Source organism: Macrobrachium nipponense, chromosome 14 (genome assembly GCF_015104395.2).
Source record: "Macrobrachium nipponense isolate FS-2020 chromosome 14, ASM1510439v2, whole genome shotgun sequence".
Lineage (NCBI taxonomy): Eukaryota > Metazoa > Arthropoda > Malacostraca > Decapoda > Palaemonidae > Macrobrachium > Macrobrachium nipponense.
This window is the reverse complement of record NC_087207.1, coordinates 58763741-58786571: the sequence shown is the minus strand read 5'-3', so window position 1 is coordinate 58786571 and position 22831 is coordinate 58763741. Positions and strand designations below refer to the sequence as shown.

Sequence of the window (22831 nt, the reverse complement as noted above, 5' to 3'; positions counted from 1 at the left end):
CTCTGATAATGGCGTTTTTAAAAATAAAAGCGCCAGTTCTTACTTTTCATTTGCGTCATATAGATTATTTTTCTTTAAAGAGAGAGAGAGAGAGAGTGGAGAGAGAGGGAAGAGCGGGGGGGAGAGGAGAGAGAGAGTGAGAGAGAGAAAGACGATGGAAGGAGAGAGAGAGAGAGAGAGGAGAGAGAGAGAGAGAGAGGGCGGGGTTTCTAATAAGGAAATATTCAAGAAGGCCGTAACCCTGAAGAATTCGGTGCATACGAAAGGAGACACAACGCTATTTCGAACTTTCAAAGAAAAAAAAAATGTAATAGCGAACCCTCCTCCTAAATTGACCACGTCATGGCTTTATATCATCAATTTCTATCTTGGGAGAGATCCTAAAAAATGGGAGTATATATAACTCTACTCGTTCATTCTTGTCGAAAAGTGGGATTTGCCCTAATGGTTATATGGTGGTGAGGTCATGAATACAACAGAACTTTGAGATGGCTATGTATCTTAATGTGACAACAAAGATATTTTTTAGAATAAGGATACATTTACTCGAAAATAGTTTATGAAACTGATGATCCAAATATTCAAGGGGACTGAAAATTGACGCGCAAGAGAAGGCAAGCCCGATGGACCGAGTATGGGCCGTAAGTCCTCCAAAATATGACTCTTAGATAATAGGGCTATCATGGAAAGTTGTGAGGCAGCCGGCCCATAATTACCAAATTTAGTAAATACACGAAGTTTACATTACAGGGAAACGTAGCTGTATCAGCAGATCGTTTCTTTTGCAAATATTATGCGTTTGTTAAACGACTGCAGTAGTACTAGAAGACAGCACCGACTATTTTTTATAATATAGTACTAGGCTGTTCCATGTCCATGGACGTGGAAACCCATCGTTTTTTTTTTTTTAATGATTACCGTATTAAGTCTCAGAATTGAGAATTTCTGTTTTTAACCATTATTTGATCATCAAAAACGTTCAACGGAATGCGTTGCCAGTTTATAGAGAAAGGGGAGGGGAGGGGTTGGGGGCTGACTGGAATTCGAGTCAAGTGAAAGTATAAAATACCGATGTGTAGATTTCAAATTAGAATGAATGCACGTGATCTTGGTGAAATCGTAGGCCATTTTCTTCTTTTTCATATAAAGATTTTCCTAGAGATCATATACTAGGTATATGTGACCGGACACATTGAGAAAAACCCGTCATTGTTGGTTTTATTCCACTGAAGACCTCGTCTCAACAATTTCTAGTTTCTGCTAGTATAGTACTATTCTGGCCTAAATATAATCTTACTCTTTTCCTGCGGTGTTTGAACACAATTATAACATTGACACAGATTATTGTGTAAATTTAAAAGTCGTTTGAACACATAAACAGGCATCATGAAATTAACCAAAGACCGAGAGTCTAGAGAAAAGATGGCGTTTTAAAACTGGAAATTTTCCATGACTGCTGATCAACCGATCAAAAATCATAGAAATGGAAAAATGAGATATCAGCGAAACTAAATTACGTAATCGAATTTTGTGAAAGAGATTCTTTCCATGAAGACATTTTACGAAAGCGTGCGTTTTCGCACTGCGAATTTAACCACCTGTGGTAAGTGTCATAACCCAACAGCTGACAGAGAGTACATGTGAGATGCAACATCCGATTTACATAATAGTGAATAATCTTCGTTTATCTGAACAATTTATGTCGTGTTTATCGTAATGATATCATAAATACTTACTATAATAATAATATTATATAAGGGAAATTAAATAAAAACGGGTGTTTGTGATTAATAAATGCAAAATACCCACTATTCAAGTCATTCAACCCGTACCTAAGAGTAGGATGACAGGCAATTGAAAGAGTGTCGGGGTTAGCGAGTGCACCCAGCAAGGTAAGCTTATACCTTCGGGCTCTATCTGACTATAGAAAGCTATGGTAAGCATAGCGAAGAAGTTTTTGGCCCAAACCCTTAAATTTTGAATAGGTTAGACCTTTGACACGAATCGGAAATGGTTTTCTTGTAGTGACAAACGGTACGTAAGGTAGGAAAGTTGATTTAGTGGCCAACAGCTTACCCTAACCGATGGGTGTTTTACTGCAGGTAGTTCAGCTTGTCCCCTTTTAGTTTAAGGGAAGGAATACCTTTGGAAGAGTAAGATTTTAAACCATTACCGCATTTTGGAATTGAAATTATCAGTGTGCTTTGAACGTTTCTTGCGTTCTTGAACTCGGTAAATGACCTAACCACCGCACATAACGTAACCTAACCTTACCTAGGATACCGGTTCGATACCCTAGTGCATGGTATTAGTCTGAAAACATTCCATAAACTTAACATTATTTCTAGATAAGAACTATCAATGGGATTATGGTCCATGTATTTCAGTATTCATTTGCCAGCAAATCTAATAGAAGTGTTCAAAGCGCGCATTAAAAACATAGGATAATGGTATTTCCAAATCCGGAATGCAATATCTAACGGTAGGCTATAGAGTAAAATATTAAATAGGTAGACTATACCTAGCTAGTTACTTATGATACAGCGCAAAATATGCTTATCTGAGCCGGGTTTAGGCTATGCCTACAAACTAAGTTGGTGATAGACTTATTTCTTTTTACAAATGCACTACTTTATAGCTAGTACGTAGGTCTGTACTTTGGGTCCCTACATGCATTATGGAAATGACAGCTGTCATTTGGAACCTAGTGGTTAATATACTTTTGGTGGCTGCACCCACATTTTAGCCTATTCCTGATTCCTTTTTTTCAGCCTTGTTGTTCACCCTCTTTAACTGGCCTGTTCCTTCTTAGCGCACCTGTGGGGTGGTCGCCCATTTTCCCTTGAGATCCTTGTACATCATTCCCTTTATTTTCTGGGTCTCTTTGTTGTGCTGTCCAACCTCTCCAGTCCTTAATGGAATTCAATCAATATTGAAGTTAAGCTTTTTCAGTAGTAGTATATTTTCTTTTTAATGACCTTATCACAGATCTTTTGGAAAACTTGTAACTCAGTATAACCTCATGACTTTAAAAAGTAAAAAATGAAAGTTGCTCATCAAGGACAATGCAGACTGGTCCCCAGTACTTGAAAAAATTAATAATAATAATAATTCAGCCTATGGGATTTAAAAACTAAACAGCTGGCAAGATATTGTTTCAGATATTATGCATTAACTCAATGGTGCTTCAGCCACTCAACATCATGCCACAAATAATCTAGAATTTGCATGTTAGACTGTTACTAGGAGTTGCAAGAAAGTGAATTGGGGTCACTGAAGATTTTTTGTATTTGTCAGAATGCAATAGGCATACATTTTTTATTTTATTATGTATCTTTGTATGTTTAGTATGATAAAACTGTCCCAGTTGTAATGCACAATCATGTAACTTCTGTAATTGAATATATTTCCCAGAAAAAATTAGATCAATAATAATGTAATACTGCACATCTATGAAAGTTTTAGTATAATAATTATCCTGACGGAAAATGTATTGTTGGTATGTTTATATATATATATATATATATATATATATATACATATATATATATATCTATATATATATATATATATATATATATATAGCTATATATGTATCTATATATATATGTATATGCATATATGTGTGTATATATATATCTATATATATATCTATATATATATATATATATATATATATATAGTATGTATATATATATGGAGGTATATGTATTGATATATATGTATATATATATGTATATATATATGTATATAGATATATATATCATGTATATGATATTATATATATATGTATAGTATATATATATGTATATATATATATATATATATATATATATATATGTATATGTATATGTATATGTATATATATATATGTATATGTATAGTATTGTATGTATATATATATATATATATAGTATGTATATATATATATATATATATATATATATATATATATATATATATATATATATACAGATATATATATACACATATAGATATATATATATATATATACATATATATATGATATATATCTATATATATATATATATATATATATATATATATATATATATATATATATATATATATATATATATATATATATATTATATATATATATATAGATATATATATATACTATATATATATATATATATATATATAATATATATATATATACATATATACATATATACATTATATATATATATATTATATATATATATATATATCTATATATATATATATATATATATATATATATATATATATATATATATATATATATATATATATGTACTAGTAGATGGTATTTCTGGCTAATGACTCCGTGCCTACTTTTACCTTGGAAATTGATTTTTGCTGCAGTTTTAGTGCTTTTGATGAAGAAGCAGTATTAATCTTTTGATGGTCAACTCTTATTTACCTCCTGTCTCTGCCTAACAATAATGGGGGACTTTGGGAATTTGGGGTTTTGGGTGGGGGAGAACTAACGTAAACAAAGCAGCCATGTTTGTATTCTGGTAGAGGGCGACGGATTTGCAAACCCTCAGGGAGCCATATGTTCCACGGACGGAACTTAGATGTAAATAACAGCTGATCAACAAAGATTACTAATACATCAAAAACACTAAAACTGTATGAAAAAAAATTTTCCAAGGTAAAAGCAGGCGTGGAGACATCACTAAGAATGACCTCACCAAGAATAAGGCTTGAACAAAGACTGTAAATCACAAAAGCACTTACCTTAAGCAGTGAAAGCATGAGTCTTCATTCTCCCAGATGATTTGCCCCACCCATAACCCCAATTTCACATCTGTCCCCTTACCGTAGGATAGAGTTATGGGGTAATATTTCTCCCTTGTGGTCTCTCGCCCAAAAGCCCTGCATATATGTATATATATACATATCATATATATATAATATATATATATATATATATATATATATATATATATATATATATATATATATATATATATATATATACATACATAGTGTATATATATACATTGCGTGTGTACTTTTATGTAAAGGGGAGTACAGTAAGAAAATGGTAAATATTTTATGTAAATGTTGATTTACTTGCCATATTCATGGTTTCAGTACTAGGTTTAGGGGCCAGGGCTAAATACAGTTGTGGAATTTGACAATGAAAGTTTTTTAAGGTAAAACTAAAACCATGTACCATATTATTCATTAATATAATGAAATTACATTTTAGATGGCCAGTGCGCGAATACTCAGTCGTGGGCTAACCAGGATAGTAGCTGGCCCCTGGAATTATGTTGCAGGTAAAAGATGTGAGCCATGCGATGCTTCTCACAGCATGAAGGTAAGCAGTATAGACAACCTTTTTATTGCATTTAATCTTTGTGTAATTCATGGTTTTGTTAGTGATAATTTTCTCACAGCTTTTTTTTGTAGTTGAAAGCAAGATATGTTGGTACAAATTTCTTGGTGTAGCCTATGTTATACAAGAAACATAACTCCAGGATGCTGACTAGTGGAAATGAGCTCCTCTACATTAATTCTTGAAATTTTAAAGCCTATTATCTTGCAGTCATGGGCATATGGTAAAATCTTTGTAGTTAGGGTTAAAAAATAGATTTACCTGAAAGGTAAATTAATTTGTAAAGTACACATTCCACTAACAGGTAAGTGGACTGTGTACTGTAGGAAATTATATGGAGAAATAAAGAAGCCTTTTAACAAATTTAACTAACATATCTGAAATATCTTTTAAAGGCAGCCCTCTTCACACTAAGAAAAAACACATACGTGCTTACCTAATAGAATGCATAATAAGTGTTAGAATTTAAATTGAAAGTCTTATTTAAACAGGTCATAGAGCCAGCAACGGGACAGCTGATGTGTGAAGTACCTGTCTCTGGACAAAAGGAAGTGGCACGTGCTGTAGCAGCTGCCAAAGAAGTGTTTCCATATTGGAGTAAGGTGAGTGCTTTCTATACTTTGTGCCAAAGATCCATTGTTTGTATGTACTATAAAGAATTTTGGGTAAAATACTACAATTGTGCTTTATTTTTTTTCAGCTCTCTGGTAGGGAACGTGGTCAAAAATTACTGGAAGCTGGTCGAATCATCCGTGAAAATTTGGAAGATATTTCTAAGCTAGAGGTAAATTTCAATCAGATATTCTGTATACTCTACTCTTCAAATACATTAAGGACAAACTAGATTTCTATTCTATGTTTGATATTCCAAATTAGTACAAGGACCAACATTTCCAAAATGTACAATATTTCATGACAAAAGAGAAATGTGTTTTTCCCTTTTTCTTTTTTGTTTTGTCATTATTCTTGTGATTGCAAGAAACTGGTAGAAGTAATACAGCATATAGAAAAGCCTCCTTTTGAGAGTTAACATACATAACCCCCTACTCAACAAGAAAAGTTTACACATCTTACTGCAGTTTTAAGTATTTCATATTGAATGTAGTTACTTGCATGCAGTGTTATTTGTCATGTATTGTACAATTTAAATAATACTGTATTACCATAAACTTAAATCTTATTCACACAACCTTGGCTGACAGTTTGCTAGTATTACTGGCTTTGGCAAATCTGGTGGTGATTTATAAATTTGGATAAACTTTTAATACAAAAATATGTTAAATTTCAAGTTTCAGTCGATGAAAGAATTAAGATCTTTTGAACAACACTATAATTTTTATAATTTCTTAGGTCAGAGATACTGGAAAACCAATATGGGAAGCAAGAGTGGACATAGCATCATGTGCAGATGCTCTTGAGTATTATGGTGGAGTAGCTGGTGCCATAGTGGGTAAGTATAATTTTTTATTTTTTTTTTAACACAGGGGTCTGAAATGTGAGGTTACCTAAGCCACACAGTAGCAAATCCCTTGTCATTGTGTGTACAGTCATTCTTCCTGTACTGAGTAGTATTTTCTCTTTCTCTCTCAAACACACATACTACATGCATTTATGTGCATACTGAACACACATTATACTGTAAATGAAGTCCATCTAAACTAAATTTTAAAGTTCAGTTAGGAAAGTTGTGACAGATGTTTTATGAAGTAACATGGAATAAATGCAGTTGCATAGTTAGACATCTTGCGCATTAAAAGAACATTTTGTTTATGTGCTAGTAAAGGACTGTTATAGAACAGCATAATCAGTGAGTTGAGAAGTTTCAAAGAAAAAGGATGGTATAATATCTATATTCACCCACTCACTTTTCAGGGATCAACAAATTGTTGCTCAAAATATGTAAATAACTTTTCTGTAATTACATAAATTTATAGTTTGTTCATGAAACTTACCTGTCAGATATATATATAACTGTATTTTCTGAAGTCCGACAGAATTTTAAAAACTTCCGACACACGCAGTGGTCGGCCAGGTGGTTAGTAACCCATTCCGCCGCTGGGAGGCGGTATCAGGAACCATTCCCATTTTCTATTCATATTTTTTCTGTCGCTGGTGCTGAAAACACTGTTTTCAGTACCTCCGTCTTAGGATTTTGGAAACTTCATTGCCGCCTAAGTATCCTAATTGTCTTTGTTCCGATACGTAATACAAACCATCGGTCCTTTAACAATAGGAAAGTAGCTAGCGGCAGCTGGAACGGTCGTAAGCTTCGAACAAGGGGAAGGAGAACGGTAGTTAACTGCTTGTCCGACAGTCGCGCGCCGCGCGACTGGGAGGTAAAACAAATCACTTTTGCTTTCGGCCGCGGGTGTGAAGGACGTGTTCGTCATCGCTCTCTGCCCGCTTCATCGTCGTATGCTTTGTTTACATTGTGTTTTCTACTAATGGTTTGTTTGACTTGAAAATGATACTGTAAGTACACTGTTTTCATTTTCATTACTTAATTATGAAACAACATGGAGTTATCGCCGTAGATGCGGCGATTTCCTCTCTTTTCATGAATTGAACCCTTGAATTATGTCTCGGTGCCGAGGGCGGGCGCGCTCGCGCGAGTCATGTATTTTGGGCGGAAGTGTGTAATTGAAAAAATGTAAGTACTCTTTTCATTATATTTTTGCCCTGTGCGTTCGTTACGAGAGTGTGATTGCGCTCGGCACGAGCCTTTTAATTTTGTATAATAGAATGCAATGAAGTGGATTCGCAATTGCAATATTCTTTTCATTTTCATTTATTTATTTACATGAAATTTAATTTGGATCAATTTTCGTTCTTACCCGGGAATTGATCCTTACGATTTTTTTATGTGAAAATGAATCGCAAGTGCAGTATTCTGTTTCATTTTCATATATATTTTATGATAGCATCATATTATTGGATCAAGTTTCCGTTCTTACCCGGGAATTGATCTTTCCCCTTTAAGTTCTATGAAGTGAATCGCAAGGGCAGTATTCTGTTTCATTTTCATATTACTTTTCACTGCTGTGCGGGGTTAGGGGAAGCGAAGGTCTGCCAGGAAGTCGTCGGAAAGCTCTCCCGCGACTCCCTTGGTATCCGATTCTTCGTCTTCCTTCCTGCCCCCCGCTCAGCTTCTTCGTTGTATTTTGTATTTGGGGTCTTCCTTGCGTTCGGGGTGGGGCATGTCTTCCCCCCGTGCGTGAGGGAACCCCTCTTACTAATCTATCTATGTTACCGCGGTGCTACATCCGTGGGTGACGACCTTGGACAGGTATGGACCACCGCGGAGGCAGGGCGTGCCTAGCATCCACGGGCTGCTGCAGCGTCTAGCGAGGTCTGGGGCGGTCTCCACTACTACCACGGCCGCTTATGCTGCTACCCCCCCCTCCTGGTCTACACTCCCCATGCTGTGTCGATGACGCCGTCTGCCGCTACTAGGGCCACAGCCGTACCGAGGTGGGGTTGCCGCCGCCGCCTGTTCTTCGTGTTGCCTGCCCCAGACTTCCGTGTCCAGCAGCTCGCCCCTGGACCGGCCGCCAGCACCGGTTCCGCTGGACCGCCATGATTCTACGGAGGCCCGTCGCTGGCTGCCCGTACCTGCGCTGATGTGACCTCGCTGTGCTGCTGGTCTTGGCTGTCCTTTCTGGGTCTACCGCTGCCGCTGTTCCTGCCGCTCCTGAGCTGGTTGCTGTTCCTGTCGCTCCTGGTTCCTGTGCCTGTCCATGCTGGTCTGCCCACGTGTGTCTTCCCCAGTCCCAGGTCCTTCCGGACAGGTGCAGTCGGGCCGTGTTGCTTCGGCAATAGCCCCGGCTCCGGCCTGGATGGAGACCTGACGACTGTCCTGCGTGAGCTGACGAGGAAGAGGAGAAGAGGAAGCTGTCATCTTCTTCTTCATCGTCTCTGCTGTCCTCTTCCCTTCGACTTCTAAGGCCCATAAGCCGAAGAAGAAGAAGGCTGCCTTCCCCCCTAAGAAGTCTCCTTCGGGAACTGCTAAGGGCCCGTCCCACCCCGGTGGGACGGGGGGTCCTTCTGCTGGTCCTCCTGCTCCTTCGGGAGTGGGGCCCGTCTCCCCTTCCGTAAGGAAGAGATAGACGGGGACCAGAGGAGTATCGGTTAGCTCTGGTACTTCTCGCCTGGTGCTAGCGGCGATGCCGCTACGCCAGGTTCCGGCTCGGTCTCGTCGTTCGCGAGAGATCCCAAGTGTACGTTCTCCCTCGGGAGACCGTGCAGCCAAGTTTCGGCGCCAGAGTTCGCTCGGCGCCAAGACGCGGCACGGAGCAGAAGGCTGGTGAGAGACGCTCAGGTGACTCTTGCCAGGCCAGCGGCCGCTCTTTGCAGCGACCAGCTGGTAACCCGGGTTTTCCCCCCTAAGAAGGCTCCTTCGGGACCTTCTAAGGGTGGCCCGGTCTCGCCCCGGCGATTCAGGGAGCTCTTCTGCTGGTCCTCCTGCTCCCTCGGGAACAGGGCCCAGTCTTTTCTTCTACCAAGGAGAAGAAGACGGGGACCAGAGGAGTACCAGCTTCGGCTGGCACTTCCTCGCCTGGTTCTAGCGGTTCTGCCGCTAAACCAGGATCCGCCTCGGCTTCTCGTTAGCGAGAAGTACCGAGTGACTGTCTCCCGCGGGAGACCGTCCAGCCAAGTCTTGACACTCGAGCTCGCTCGCCGCCAAGACCGAAGCGCGGAGCAGAAGACTGGCGAGTGTCGTGCAGACGACTCTCGCTAGGCCAGTGGACGCTCTCGCAGCGACCAGCTGGCTGCTCGGGTTGACGTGACGGTCGCTGACCAGCCACGGGTTGAGGCGAGGAAGGGGTCCCCCGCGGTCGTCGGTACCAGCCACGACTGGTACCAGCGCCTCGACGCGCCGAGAGGACGCTCGCCGGTCTCACCGCGACAGCGAGCCTAGCAGGTCACCTGACGCCGCTCCCATCGGGACCGGGCGGAGACGGTAACCAGCAACAGCTCGCCTGCACGCTAGAGATCAGCGTCGACGTTCTCAGCCGAGCCTTCTCGCCCAGGCGAGCGGCAAGGCTAGGCCTGCTGCTCGATCGCCACTGCGTGGGTGGACGATCAGCAGCAGCCCTCCAAGCACGCTGGTCCTGCCAGCGAGCTAGTGGGGAGCGTCAGGTCTGCCTCTCCTGTTACCTTCAACCTCCTCGGCTACACCGGGAGGAGCGAGGTACCTATGAGTGATCGCGAGAGGTGCGCCGCTCGCGATCCCGCTATGACGCCGTATGGACCAGGCACGGTTCTAGGACCGACCAGGACATACGCGCAAGTAGCGGCAGGCGACCGTCAGGGGTTCTGCCGCTGTGCCTCCTTCTGAAGGAGGAGTATCTCGGGATCTGCTCTTGTTGGAGGGACTGGACGGTCCTACTCCGTAAGACACGGTTACTCCCGAGATACAGAGGAATTTGGCAGAAGTCATTAAGCTGATTCGTCAGCATAATGACCTTGCGGAAGGATTGCCGCTCCCACCAGCAGAGCCCACGTCTCTGCTCGAGTCGTTTTGGGCCCGAGAGGGAACCCAAACCGACGGTGGGTCTGCCGCGATCGGAACTTGCCGATTCTGTCTCGAACCAGAGTCTCTCGTCTCCGGACAAGAAGGCTCTCTCAGTTCTGGCCGGTCGATCAAGCTACTTCCACCTCCTCTACTGCGACAGCGGCGTTTCTACGTGTCTTCGGACACCGTATTTGAATACTCCTTCGGTCCTCCCGAGAGGTTTCGACCTCGACGAGGACTGGAATGAGTCGGAGGACGGTATCGGCTCTCTCCTGTCAGGTGTCGATCAGCCCCACCCAGACGACGTTCACAGTGGCGGCAGACCCTTACCTACGTGATAGTTCGTAACCCTCCGCGGGAAAACGTTTTCTCCTGACGATGCGTTTTCCCAGACTCTGAGAGGCCATCGCCGCAAGGCGATGGCTGTTCCTACTCTTCTCCAACTGCTAGTTCCACTGGGAAGGCGAGCGAGTATCCAATTCCTCCCCCATTCCCTCTCTCCTTACGGTTACGAGGGAAAGGGGAGGGATCCTACAGAGATTTCTCTGTAGGATCCCACGTTCGGGACTGCGCTACCGGGGGGACCTTCGGGTCCTACCTGACGTAAGCCCCGGTCGTTGAGGAGGAATCCTGCCCCATTCTCGATTTCTACGGGAATCGAGAGGACCACCAGCCGATATCGTTTGACGAATTCGGTGGGGGTTTCGCAGACTGCTTAGAATTCTACGGAATTTCTAACGCATTCAGTGACCACGGTCCAAAGTGAGCGAGACGAGAATCCCCGATATACACGATAATCGGGAACCTCGCCTATGCTCGAATTCCTGGAATTTCTAGCATTGGGAAGAAGGACTGCTCTGCGAAGAAACTATCTCACAGTAGGCGACCAAACCTGGACTAGAGAAGATCGGACGGGAAATATCCAGTTTGGCTTGAACTATCGTCTTAGTATTGCTGTTCACCATTGAAGCTTTCCTTCGAGGAAGACTTCTCCTTCACTCTCTTTGATAGAGATCGAAGGTGGTCGATCTCCAATCCTTATTTTGTTTTCTTGAAGGAAAGAATTTAGGATGGAGATCGTTGTTCAGAATCCTACAAATATACTACGTATATTAACCTCGCGACATGATTCTACTAAGCAGTTGAATTGTCCGAGGGGTAGGCGCATATCCTAGTTAATCTACGGATTGCGACTTATAAGAGAAGTATTCTAATTGAACTGCAACTCGGGGTTGCCTGCAACCTCCCAGGAGTTTTCAGTTTCAACTTTTATATACTTATGGTTTTGTCACGACAACACAATTTCAACTTTTATATTTTTACCGAAATTCGTTTCGCCTAAATATAATTGCTCGAGCATATCTTTTATGCTCGGTAGTTCTAGCCGAACGCATTCCTTCGTGGAATAATGGATTACCTGGCAACTCAGGATGACGAGTCAGCGAGAGCTCAGGCTCAACTACTGCGTATTGAACTGCCTGATAGCAGCTCAGTATCAGCTGGGCCTCCGATATGCACGGTCATGTATGTCTCTCTCTGCCCTGCTTTGATTGACTACCGAACCGTATCTCTGCCCCAACAATCATGGACTTAGGTCTCTGATTAACGGGGATTCTCGCAATAATGAAGGACCATCTACTGCTGTGACGCTAGATTCCATCGCCTTCGACATTGCGAGAATTTTCAACAGAGATATCTCTTGGACTCTTTCATCTTTCTGTTTACCGCACGGTAACAGAAGTCTGTACAAGTCTCCCGCTGCATCGCACTGCGATAATGCGAATGATTTTGCAGACATCTGAGTTTGTCTTCAAAATATCTCTTATTCGTAGGTGTACAATTGTTCATTGTTCAACCGAATTACGAGATGTGTCAGAAGACATCGCCTACTCTCCGACCTGACAGCTCTACTTCCAAATGTTCAGCCCATGAGAAGCAGTTCTTCAGGCGGCTTTCCCCTGTGTTTTCATTACTGAAGAACGCCCCGCTTTCATTGCAACTACGACTTCTCACCGGACAGCAATGAAATAGCGGTTAGCGTTTTCAGTCATTTGTAAGCACAGGTTATGAATCTTGAGAATCCTTCTCTCGATTCATCTGTGAAGACGTAGGTTTGCATTCAATATCTACCTTCGTCTTCAACGGTACATAGTGTTGTTTCTCCTTAGCTGAGATTCAACAACCATGAGATGTTTTACCTTCAGGGACCTCGGTCCCTCTAGAAGGCAATTGACTTTCGCCTGTTGGGCACATGCCTTAAGAGAATCATCACCTCGCTGTCCGGCATTAGTGACAAACAAATACATTATTTGTTTGATCTCTCGGCATAACCTTTAAAGGCGAAGGTCACGTGACTTACTCGGATGCTTTGACAACTTGCCTCTACGAACGCAGTCAGTCGGCAGCTGTCAGAGCGTCCGAGTCAGTTACGAAACTACGCCTGTTGACTTAGTTCGGTTGTTACAGAGCAATCATTACTTCGTTTTAATAGCTTGTCACAGTACCCATACCATTGACACCCACCATGGAGTGTCGGTGTCCTATCCACTACCGAGAACTTCGCTGCATGGGGATAGGAGGATGCGAGAGACTTCGTGGCAAACGGATAGACAGTATGGGTATGGATCACCGAGTAGAGAAGAGGGTACTGGACAATCACCGAAGTAGAGAAGAGGGATAGGTCATGCGACTATTTCCTTCTTTTCCTCTGAGGAACTGCATGACTTCTCCTGCGAAGTCAAGCATCCAGGGGATGGGGATCCGTGACGCTCGATTTCGTACCGAACTTCGTAGCGAAGACTCAGAACCCTTCGGTCCCTGACGATTGGTTCGAGTCGTTCACAATCCCCTCCCTAATGGACTTCACCGCCTTCGAATGCGAAGGAGATGCTGCCTTGTCCGCAAGAACTTCTCCGGCGCAGGTACTGAAGGCAGGGGTCTGGTCAACCAGACCACATGCCCTTCCTTCTACCTTCGGGATATTGCCCACAGGTCCTTGGATCTTTTTCCTTGGGACCCGTGGTGGCTGCTCAACACGTTGTGTAGCGAACCCAGACCCTCGCAGGCTGAACAGCATCGAGTCCTGGTGTGACCATAAGAATGGATGAGTGAATGAGAGTGTGACTGGCTCCTCTTCCCATCTTTTTCTTCCCCTCTACCTGTGGTTAGAGGGACATGGTCGTCACCCTGCTGGATAAGGACAAGATGCAGGTGAGCTACTCAACAGAGCCCCATCCTATCCCTTTCACTAGGGATAGGAGCGTATATCCACCACTTCCTCCAACAAGGGGGAGGAAGTGGATGCCAGCTTGAGACAACCCATACTTTATGTTGCCTCTTGCAAAAAGGAACAAGTTCTTGCTTGCTGGTACGAAGAGATACGCTTGCCTCTCTCTTAGTACTCGGCCCAGAGGTCTGACCATTGATCCTGCGGTGCACACCCCGATCAATCGGACAGAGGCTGGATCCCTCCCTCGCTCTTACGACCAGGAGGCATTCCAGGGATGGACGAACACCAGTCTGTTCATCAAAAGACTCTGATTCCTCCCACCAAGAAGTGAGTCTTCCTATTGTTAAAGGACCGATGGTTTGTATTACGTATCGGAACAAATGACAATTTGTAGAAAATTCGATTTTTTCCTAACTATACAAACCTGAGGTCCTTTACATATAGTCCCTCCTCATGCCACCCCTCACTCTGCGTATTTTGCATGGGCCAAAAGCAAAAGTGATTTGTTTACCTCCCAGTCGCGCGGCGCGTGACTGTCGGACAAGCAGTTAACTACCGTTCTCCCCATTGTTCGAAGCTTACGACCGTTCCAGCTGCCGCTAGCTACTTCCTATTGTTTAAAGGACGGCCTCAAGGTTTGTATAGTTAGGAAAAATGCAATTTTCGACAAATTGTCATTTTGATTTATTTACTTGGATTTGTGGCTAGGCATACGCTATCTTAAATTGATTTGAATTTTATTCATTTTTGCATAAAATATCTGAATCTAGTTAGGCTAGTTTCAGACGGGGTTGTCTGCAAAGATAGGGTGTGGCTACCGAAAGCTTCGGTAGATCCGCACTTGGTATGTACGAGGGGTATGGGTCTTGCTTCTTTGTTGAGATTTGTCATGTAAGGAGTGTGAGACTTTGTCTATTCCGTAAGGAAGATGTATGATTCGTATGTACGCAATTAATCAGTAAACATGTCCTAATTCCGTAAGGAAGACGTATGATTCGTATGTACGCAATTAATTAGCAAAAGTCAGGGTAGTGAACCTGCTAACTTTTCCTGTAGACTTTATTTGCCTAACCCTGTAGTATGGCCTACGGGCTATGAATATGTCTACGAGAGGTGCTCGCTCTCCTTCATTGCTGTGAAGTGCTACTTCTGTAATTGTTACTCCTTTTAACCCTGCAGTGTTGCCTTCGCCCTAAGCAGTGTCTGTAGAGGAATTACCCTTTCTCTGATACTCTTTCGATTCGTATCTTAGAATCGAAAGTGCTTGCTTTAGAGAGTAAAAGTGAAGTGCAGAAGTGCAGTGATACCCCTTGTGTAGTGGAGGGTGCGATCAGAAGGATCTGGACCTCGTTTTCGCCTCTAGGCCTCTGGGACCTCTTGCTTGGACTCCAGGACCCGGGGAGGGAGCATGTCGAAAGCCTAAGGAGGGTTACAAGGAACCCCCACCGATCTGGCGTGCCTTCGGCAGTTTCTGATGAAAATCCCCAGACTGCCAAAGTGCGTGCGCGTGCACGAATCCTGAAAGATTGCTTCTCGTCCTCCGAAGCGTCCTCCCCATGCAGGGGTTGGAGCTTTCGGAAGGACTCGCGCCCTCTAAATAGAAGCTTTATAGAAGAGGACGCTTCACGTCCTCTCTCTCTCTCTCGTTATGCGTTTCAGTGAGAAGTAAGAAGGCGAACGTCGCCTGAACTCGTGTCCGTCTTTCCACCGAGAAATACGTAAAAGAAGTCATAGTAGCAGGAAGCTTTTGAGAGCGGACGCCCGGGACGCTCGGATGGACTCCAGGCGCGCGCGGGTGCACGCCAAGTGCGCGCCAGTGGACGCCGAGCGCGCTCCAGTGGACGCCGAGCGCGCTCCAGTGGACGCCGAGCGCGTTCCAGTGGACGCCGAGCGCGCGCCAGTGGACGCCGAGCGTGCACCAGCGCACGCCAGGTGTGTCGCCTGGCTGAACGTTTCTGTTGAACTCTTCAAGCTCTTGTTTCAGATATGGGCCTAAAGAATGTTTACCTCTACCTCCGGTGATACCTTCTACCTCACCTGCAAAGAATGTGAAGTAGGCAGTGCTTCGGAGGAAGTTTAAAGTGAACAGACAACTTCTTCTTCGAAACCCAGCAAGACATCGGGTTTCGTGAATTCAAGAGGTCTCTGTCAATTAATATTGCTTTTCGCATAGGTGGGATGGTAGTTAAGGAAAGCTCAAGGGAAGATCTCGTTTGCTCTACCGCAACCTTTGCCATTCGGCCAATAAATTTAAGTTGCCACTACCGCAGTCAAGACTGCGATAAGGCAGTTACGGGTTATGTAAGGCTCGATGTCCTGCACGTCAGGACTCTCGGCAACGTTCAGTGGGATTCTTGCAAAGGCACTCATCAAAAGGACGCTCTCAGGAAAGCGCAAGACAGGACTTCCTTTGCCATACTGCCAATAAATTTTAAGCTTTAGCAGGCATTAGTTGTGATACGGGAGAGGAAGCTGGTTGGAGAGTTTCTTCCTCTTCCCAGGATAATTTTGCAAGCTTTTTAGCCCATCTGAAAGGGTTTTTCAGATGATAGATTTTGTTAGTTTCTAGTCGGGACTACGATGCCGAATTGAACATGGTCGTTCTACCTGCCGTAAGCCCAGTCTCTTAACAGGATTCTTGCCCCTTCCTCGTTTGAGACGGGAATCGAAAAAATTAAATGCTTGACTCCCTGGATTACGTTTTGTCAATTCAGTGACTTTCCCCCATTGACAATATACTTTCGTTTTGTCAAGTAAGTGGGTATCCCCTCATTGACAAAATATCTCTTTGTCCCGTAAATGGGTTAGTTCTCATTGACAAACATCTCATTAACTTGATATTGCGTAAGCGAATAAGCTCTTATTGACAAGATTCGGAAGAGCTCTCATTCGTCATTCGCAGACTCGTACAAGAAATAGACTTGTAGACTACGTCAATGAACGCTTATGTCCAGTAACATAAGAAGCTTGAGCTGACTGCTTCGATTCTCTTAAGTTTTGTTCATGAAACTTGCCTGTCAGATATGTATGTAGCTGTATTTCCGAATTCAGCTATATATATGTCTGCCAGTAAGTATGAACAAACTTTATTGTGATATAATTTCATATTTTGCCTTGCGTTATTTTACTTCTGGTTGGTTCAAGTCATATACGCTTGCTGTAGTTACCTCTTCGGATGGCAACCGAGAGGTCTATTGTCTATTTTAAGGACATTTAATCGTTACTCCCTGCAGCCTTCCAGGAGTTTCCGATTTATCTTTTACCGTTGTATGGTAGTGTTCTGACGACACAAACGCATCTATATATTTAGCGTTTTCTGTTTCGCTTAAATATACCAGCTTGAGAGTCTTTCGGCTCAAAAAATAACGGACCGGCCTATTTCTTCGTAGAATAGGGTAACTGGCAACCCAGACATAAAGTTAAGAAGAGACGACGTTCGTAAGCTGCTGGCTGCTGCTGTCACGCTGTCTGTCTTCCAGTCCAACCGAGCCAGTAACAGATTGGGCGCTGTCATGCGCCGTAGGTTACGTCTCTCTCCTCCTGCGGGATTGACTGACTAACCGTATCTCTGTGCTGGCGGTTACGTCTCTCCTGCGGGATTGACTGACTAACTGTAACTCTGCCCTACAATCACGGACTTTAGCCTAAGAGATTGATTGAGGGGATTTCTTACGTGAATGAATAAACGTTGCATTCGTTTTGCCTTACTATGTTCAACAGAGTTATCTCTTAATCCTTTCGGTGCTCGTTACCGCACGGTATAGAACTACGAGTCTACCGCAACATTGCACTTTTATATGCTCTCCTGCTTAGGCAAAGCGCAGCCTTATTAGGGAAGTAAGCATACTCGGGGAGGGAATGGATGAGCTTGCTGGGGACCATTTCCTTCCTGAAGAAGTTTGTTTCCCCGAATAGACTGCAATTCAGACCACAGTTTTTTCCTACCGGGAAACTGAAATATTATTCAAGATCTAGGAATGATTCTGAACATCTCTCAGTGCGTTTATCACCTGAGGTGATAGAAAGAAGGTGCCGGACATCTGGATAGGGTTTCAGATGTCCTGGATCTTAATCTGAAAGAAGTAAAAGCGATTCGGTAGTCCCTCCAGTCCTCGTAACGAGTTTTGGGAACCAGTGGTCCAGATCAACTCTGATATTCCACAGCTCTCTCATATCTTAAGAAGTATCTCTCTCGGTCCCTGTTCGAGTTTACGAGAAAGCCTATTATAACAACAGGCGTAGAATGTAACGATCCTCTAGAGGTTCGTTACCGGATTGCAAAAGTCCGTACGAATCGTCTCGATCGACGGCAGCAACTATTGACTTCCGAGTGGAATCTTTCTTTAGAAGTAAGTTGATTTAGTGTGGAGACTTTAGGGACGCCCTTCATTCTTCTCTTCGATATGTTGAGGACGAAGAGGCTTCTTCTTCTCTGCTCCCTTATTCTCGATCCGGGATCGGTACCATTAAACGCCATCCTATGATATTGAACGGGGAATGGATATTTTAGTCTCTTTTCCCCTTTTTTTTCAATCGCTTAGGAAATGTAATAAGAGGATTTATGACGTCACAGGGAGCGACAATGACGCTGATCGCCCCATGTTGGCCTTCAGGATCCTGGATTTCACAGAGGTCACATACTTCCTAGTTCACTTTCCAAGGACCTTTTCCGAGAGAGTCGGTCTACTCTAACTCGAAAGGTACCTATAACCTCTCCGCTCTGAGTCTTGACTACGTTCAGGCTATCGAGATGTTGGACAGGAATAAGATTACCGTCTTCCATTTCCGTCTGAAGAATGGGATAAGCTGGCAGTCACAACTATTAAAGAATACGCAAATATGTTGTTGACGGCCTTTGGGCTCAGAGATTTGCGTCTGTCAAACAACAAAGCCCTTCACGATCTTTGAGTTCTGTGGAATCTCGAACCTCGCTCACCATCTACTTTTTGTCTCACCTGTTTTCTCAGAGTCAGACACTCGTGCGAGATCAGGCGACATATAGTAGCCCTGAGTTTCTTGTTGACGAAGTCGGTTGCGTTTATACACCCCCGATGATCGTGTAACATGAGACCAGGTTGGACTGTCAGGCATTCTTCCTTCGGGACTGAATCGCCTTTTTGCTCCTCGCTCCTTTCTCCTGGTCACAGAAGCTCGAGTCAGGAGTTGATTCGCTGACGACGTTGGGTTGCGTTGATACACCCCCAAGGTTTGCTTAGATTGAATCGCCCAGGCAGTCCAGACACTCATCCTTCAGCGAAGAATAGTGCCTTATGGTCTTCAGGGTACAGCCTTGCTGTCCTTGATTCGTCTGACTGGTCAACTGGTCGGTCACCTGACTTTAGTACAGACGGACTGACTGTGCATGTCCAGATCGAAGCTTTCAATATGGAACTTAGACGTAGTCTGAAGTTCTTGATGTCAAAGCATTCGAACCTCTCCTACCTGTTAACTTCTTGCAATGGTGATCAGGAAGGCCTCTTCTAACCACCCTAGATACGACAAAGAGGGTTAGTGAGATTTTAAGCCATCGTCACAAGTTTTGGCTTTAGAGAACAAGGCGGTGTGCTCTCTAACCCTTCCGTTGTGGCCTAAGAATGGTAACCCGTTTTGTCCTTGGGCCAGGAGCTTGGAAGCAAGGATGGCACAAGTTAGTGGGCAGGAGCCAGAGAGAGTCCTGTGCCCTGTCGGGTCTCTCAAGTTTTATCTACATAAAACTCAAGAAAGTCGAAGTCAATCGGGCAATCTGCAGTGTTCCGAAAAAGACCAGACTTGCCCATATCGAAGAACAGCCTGGCTTTAGTGTTAAGGAGTTCTTTCAAAAATGCTCCTTCATTGTGTTTGCACAAAGATTTGAAATCTTTTATCTGAATGCTCACGAGGTGAGGGCGCGGCCTCGGAAGCATTTCAAACAGAGCATGGCACTCAGCAACATCCTGAGTACCATGTTTTAGCAAGCAACTCTGTGTTCACTTCACACTCCCTGCGAGATGTGAAGATGGCATATGAGATCTGCTGCTCGCTAGGGCCATACGTGTCTGCAGACACAATCCTGGGGGCAAGAAGTACCACTCATCCAATATCCTGTAGAAAATGGTTAGGAAGAGCTCTTAATTTAGTTGTTGAGTCGCCGACAACGGCGACTTCTTAACTCTTAAGCCTTAGTTAACACACCTTAACTTTGGCTAGGTTGGTCAGGTGGTGATATATATATTTATATATATATATATTTATTTTACTTCTTAGCCCTCATGGTATGGTCAATATGGTCTAGTCACGTCGTGGTCTCGCCCCTGTTGACAGATCATCTGGAGTGCACCAGCTATATAGGTCTCTACCGTCGCTGGCAACTCTAGTAGGACAAGCAGACTTACGTGGCAGTAACCACGAAGCCAGCTATGCTAACAGGTGGAACCAAGATGTAAATCATCTGCATGCATTTGTTTCCCAAAATCCTTCTATTCTGTCCCTTCCCACCTCCAAAGGTGGGATTCAGCTATATATATATCTGACAGGTAAGTTTCATGAACAAAATGATATTGTTATGATACAATAAAGTTTGTTCATACTTACCTGGCAGATATATATAATCAAGTACCCACCCACCTCCCCTCAGGGGACAGTGGAAATAAAATTATGAATAGAAAATGGGAATGGTTCCTGATACCCGCCTCCCAGCGGCGGGAATGGGTACTAACCACCTGGCCGACCACTGCGTGTGTCGGAAGTTTTTAAAATTCTGTCGGACTTCAGAAAATACAGTTATATATATATCTGCCAGGTAAGTATGAACAAACTTTATTGTATCATAACAATATCATTTTGAGTGCTGTTTTGACGATCAGAGATGCTTATACGGCAGAAGACAGAGGGTCAGATAGCCAGGTGGGAGCTAGAGCTCATGACATCAGGGGTGTGAGTGCTTCCCTGGCATTTAAGAAGAAACATGTCTGTGGATAAAACATTCTGAAGCTGGTGTGTGGAAGCGCCAAACAACTTTCACCTCATTTTATTTGAAAGATGTTGCCCATAGATCCTTGGACACCTTTTCCTTGGGTCCAGTGGTGGCGGCCCAACAAGTGATATAGTTCATCCAGTGCCCCTGGCGGGTCAGTTTGCGTCTAGTCTAAGATGAAGGTATGAAAGTAGAATGAATGGGATGACTGGTCTTTTTTCTTTACTACTTTCTTCCTACTCCTTTAACTACGGGCAATATGAAGGAGAGTACTGTCATGTGCTGGAACGGACTAGATGCAGGTGAGATGGTCAGCCATACTGTGAAGCTATCTTAGCTGATGATATACTTTTCAGTAGCAACACACCCCTCTGGATAATAGGGAAAAGAGGGGTGAAGGTGGATCCAGTTGCAAGGGACAAGAGTAAACAGTAGAATGGTATCTACACCCAGTGGGAGAAAACCAATAGATCCGCTTATATCTTTGGTCCTAGGTTCATTGTCCATTCTCTTAGAATTTCCCTATATATTCGGAAATGGATAAGGTGGCAAACTCCCAGTCAGTTGTAGAGACTTACCTCCCTCCAATAGTAAGTCTATCCTAATGTTAAGACCGAAGGTTTGTTTCGTGTATGAACAAATACCAAATTTGTAACTAATTTGTATTTTTTCATAACTATCAAACCTGAGGTCGTTAACAGTTAAAGGCCCACCTCGAACCACCCCTCTAGCAGTCTAAACTGGGTTAGAAATATAACTGATGGGTCACAGGTAGCCGTGGGCATTCTGGGTATACATGCCCCGTGACCTGGTATAGATGCCATTAGTCCCTGGATCTCACAAGTGTAATTTTAATTCTACCGGTTTCCAGCTTGGCGCTAGTAGTGAACGACGACAATCTGACAGTGGGTGTCCCCCTTCAACAATCCTCCCCAGACCTCTTGCTGTTCTCGGATGCGTCACTAGAAGGCTGGGGAGCCCATATGGAGGAGTTGATGGTGTCAGCAAAATGGAGTTGCAAGGACAGAGAACTCCATATAAACGTGCTGGAGTTGAAAGCAGCTTTTCTGGCTCACAAGAATTCAGGGAGAGAGTAAAGGGACACATAGTGGTATTGATGTTCAGACAACACCACAGTAGTAGCTTATATAAACAAGCAAGGAGGCCTAGTTTCTCGGCAGTTACATGTGATGACAGTTCAACTTCACCAGTGGGCTATAGAGAACCTGGTAGACATCAAGGCCAGGTATATTCCGGGAAAAAGAAACATAGTGGCCGACAAGTTGAGCCGCAGGGATCAGATTCTGGGAACGGAGTGGTCCCTACACCAACAGGTAGTGGACAGGATGCTCATGTTGTGGAAGGACCGATCATAGACCTATTCGCAACCAGGTACAACAAAAAGTTGGAAGTGTATTGTTCAGTAGTCCCGGACGCAGAGGCAGTAGCAGAAGATGCGCTACAACACCCCTGGGACAATCTGGACGTGTACGCATTTCCTCCATTTTGTCTAATCCGTCAGGTTCTGAACAGGGTAATGCGGTCTCAGAACCTCAAGATGACCCTGGTAGCCCCGTTATGGCCGAAAGCAGAGTGGTTTCCAGACCTACTGGAACTCCTAGTAGATGTGCCAAGAGAGTTACCTCCATGGAGCAACCTTCTGTGTCAGCCTCACATGGAGTAGGTACCACCAGTCGGTGAAGTCCCTATCGCTTCACGGGTGGAGACTGTCAAGTATCTCCTCCGAGAGCGAGGGTTTGTTTTCGCAGAAAGCAGCAA

At 43.6% G+C, this 22831-nt stretch overlaps 1 protein-coding gene across 4 annotated transcripts in view; it reads left to right on the top strand.

The window, feature by feature from the left end:
- The first annotated feature begins 1844 nt into the window (after window positions 1-1844).
- Window positions 1845-22831, top strand: part of LOC135226539 (4-trimethylaminobutyraldehyde dehydrogenase-like) — a 53429-nt gene continuing 32442 nt past the window's right edge. The window contains exons 1-5 of one of the 4 annotated variants that reach the window (XM_064266197.1): window positions 1845-1892; window positions 5228-5338; window positions 5848-5958; window positions 6057-6140; window positions 6707-6806. In XM_064266197.1, the coding sequence (XP_064122267.1) occupies window positions 5228-5338; window positions 5848-5958; window positions 6057-6140; window positions 6707-6806 (406 nt within the window). In that variant the 5' untranslated portion in view covers window positions 1845-1892. Of the gene's footprint in view, window positions 2035-2069; window positions 2103-5227; window positions 5339-5847; window positions 5959-6056; window positions 6141-6706; window positions 6807-22831 lie in introns of those variants that run through there. The other 3 variants (XM_064266196.1, XM_064266198.1, XM_064266195.1) reach the window with 3 other exon arrangements.